A 1762-nucleotide genomic window follows, 5' to 3' on the forward strand; every position below is an offset into this window, starting at 1 on the left:
TCACTCTTCTTTAAAACACGGTTTCTCTGAAATGGCCATACACATCTTTAAGTGCTTTTTCTGGGCATTCCCAGATTCTCCTCCTCCTGCTCGCCCTCCAGCTATAGTGCAAATATGCCCCACCAGAACTCGACCCGGAGATGATTTATTTTCTGCTTTTTGATTTCTGTTAGCCTCCCTATTCCTTCCCCCAGGCGGGCTGCGACTTCGGTCGAATCGCCGGATCTTATCTTCCTTACACCCATTTCCTTCTCCTCTTCTTACATATTTTTGTAGTTTCCCTTCTTGAATCAACCTTTCAATAACATTCTGCAAGTTAAAACAATCATTCGTATAATGTCTATACCCCCGATGAAATTCACACCATTTCGTTTTATCTGCCTGGGCATAACTCGACCGAATCAGCGGAGGCCGTGGAACATTTCGCATTTCTGTAGACATTACCTCCTTCAATATCTGGGCTCTGGACGTATTTAATGGTGTGAAGTCTATCTTATATGCTTCTCTAAATCTTTCCCCTACTACCCGAGGTCGTCTTTCGTCAAACTGTCCTCTTCCAGCAGGCTTGTCCGGCCTCCTAAATGTAGCTTCTCTGAACCCTTGTTCAATTTGCTTCTGAGAAGATCTAAATTCTTCCAAATCAATATACTTCTGAATCCTTTCCATCAACTCTTCCTTTGTAGCCGGTCCTTTTTTCGCCAAAGAATCCGCCAACCCGCCAGGCTGTAACCTGGTGGTAAACAACAGCAAATACGTCTGATTCTCCAACCCCTTGACTTGTCTAGCTTCTGCTTGAAACCGTTCATAATATTCTCTGACCTTTTCTCCTGGCTTCTGTCTCACTCCACATAAATTGTGTGTGGTTTTTGGTTGGGGTCCACAATGAGCAAACTGCTGTATGAAACGAAGAGATAAATCAGACCAACTGTCAATGGAATTGACTGGCAGGCCCGTAAACCATTCTAACGCCTGCTTCCTTAGGAAAACTGGAAATGTCCGACATAACAAAGAGTCTGATTCTCCACGTAATGACATCGCTGCCCGAAAAACGGTTACAAACTCCTTTGGATCTGAGCTTCCATCATAAGCTTTCATCTCAGTGGGTTATTTGAACCAACTCGGAATAGGCTCTGCCCTCAATCTCCAAGATAAAGGGGTTCCTGAAGGACCCTGACTACCAGGCGGCTCTCGAATCTCCTGCGGCATCTGTTGTGTTAATCTCTTCGTCTGCTCGTTCCAGCTTGGTCCTTCTTGTCTCATCATCTGTCCTTCATAACCACGAGGACTATAATTCTCTACTGATTGCCACTCTCCTCTCTGAGCCCGGGTTCCTGGTGCATAATAGTACTCATCCTCATCTTGTGGAAAATCATCTCTGTAATAAATATACCGTCTTCCTCCATCTGTCCTCCTCCTCTCATCAGCTTCTTCATAACGTCTCTGACCTCGCCCCTACCCCCTATGGCGAGCGTAATAATGACAACCTTCCCGTCGTTGCTCGTCTTCCCAAGCATCCCACTACGTGTAATACTCACTGACATGACCAACCGCCTATCCGAGTCAAATATATCCGGGTTCCGTGTCCTTTACTCTTACGATCAAGTACGGCTCACTGTATGAACCCAGAACAATTATGATGACCATTGATATTATCTGTAATTAATATCTCAATTACAAAACTTCAACTATAAATAAGAGTTTAATCTAACAAACCAAATCATTTTTATATTCTCTTCAATTCCCTACATATCTCCATTTCCCT

General features: G+C 44.0%; 1 protein-coding gene across 1 annotated transcript; it reads right to left on the reverse strand.

Moving 5' to 3' along the window:
* LOC133287174 (uncharacterized) lies at nt 1-1095 on the reverse strand. The gene has a single exon (XM_061484733.1). The coding sequence runs from the start codon at nt 1093-1095 to the stop codon at nt 1-3; it is 1095 nt and encodes a 364-aa protein (XP_061340717.1).
* Nucleotides 1096-1762: the final 667 nt, after the last annotated feature.

The sequence above is a fragment of the Gastrolobium bilobum genome, unplaced genomic scaffold (genome assembly GCF_033153095.1).
Source record: "Gastrolobium bilobum isolate Gb01-03AN ecotype WA unplaced genomic scaffold, APGP_CSIRO_Gbil_v1 utg3288, whole genome shotgun sequence".
Taxonomy (NCBI): domain Eukaryota; kingdom Viridiplantae; phylum Streptophyta; class Magnoliopsida; order Fabales; family Fabaceae; genus Gastrolobium; species Gastrolobium bilobum.

What these genes read in the sequence shown, in the direction of transcription:
- LOC133287174 (XM_061484733.1), bottom strand. Translation starts at nt 1,095, where the DNA reads ATGAAAGCTTATGATGGAAGCTCAGATCCAAAGGAGTTTGTAACCGTT.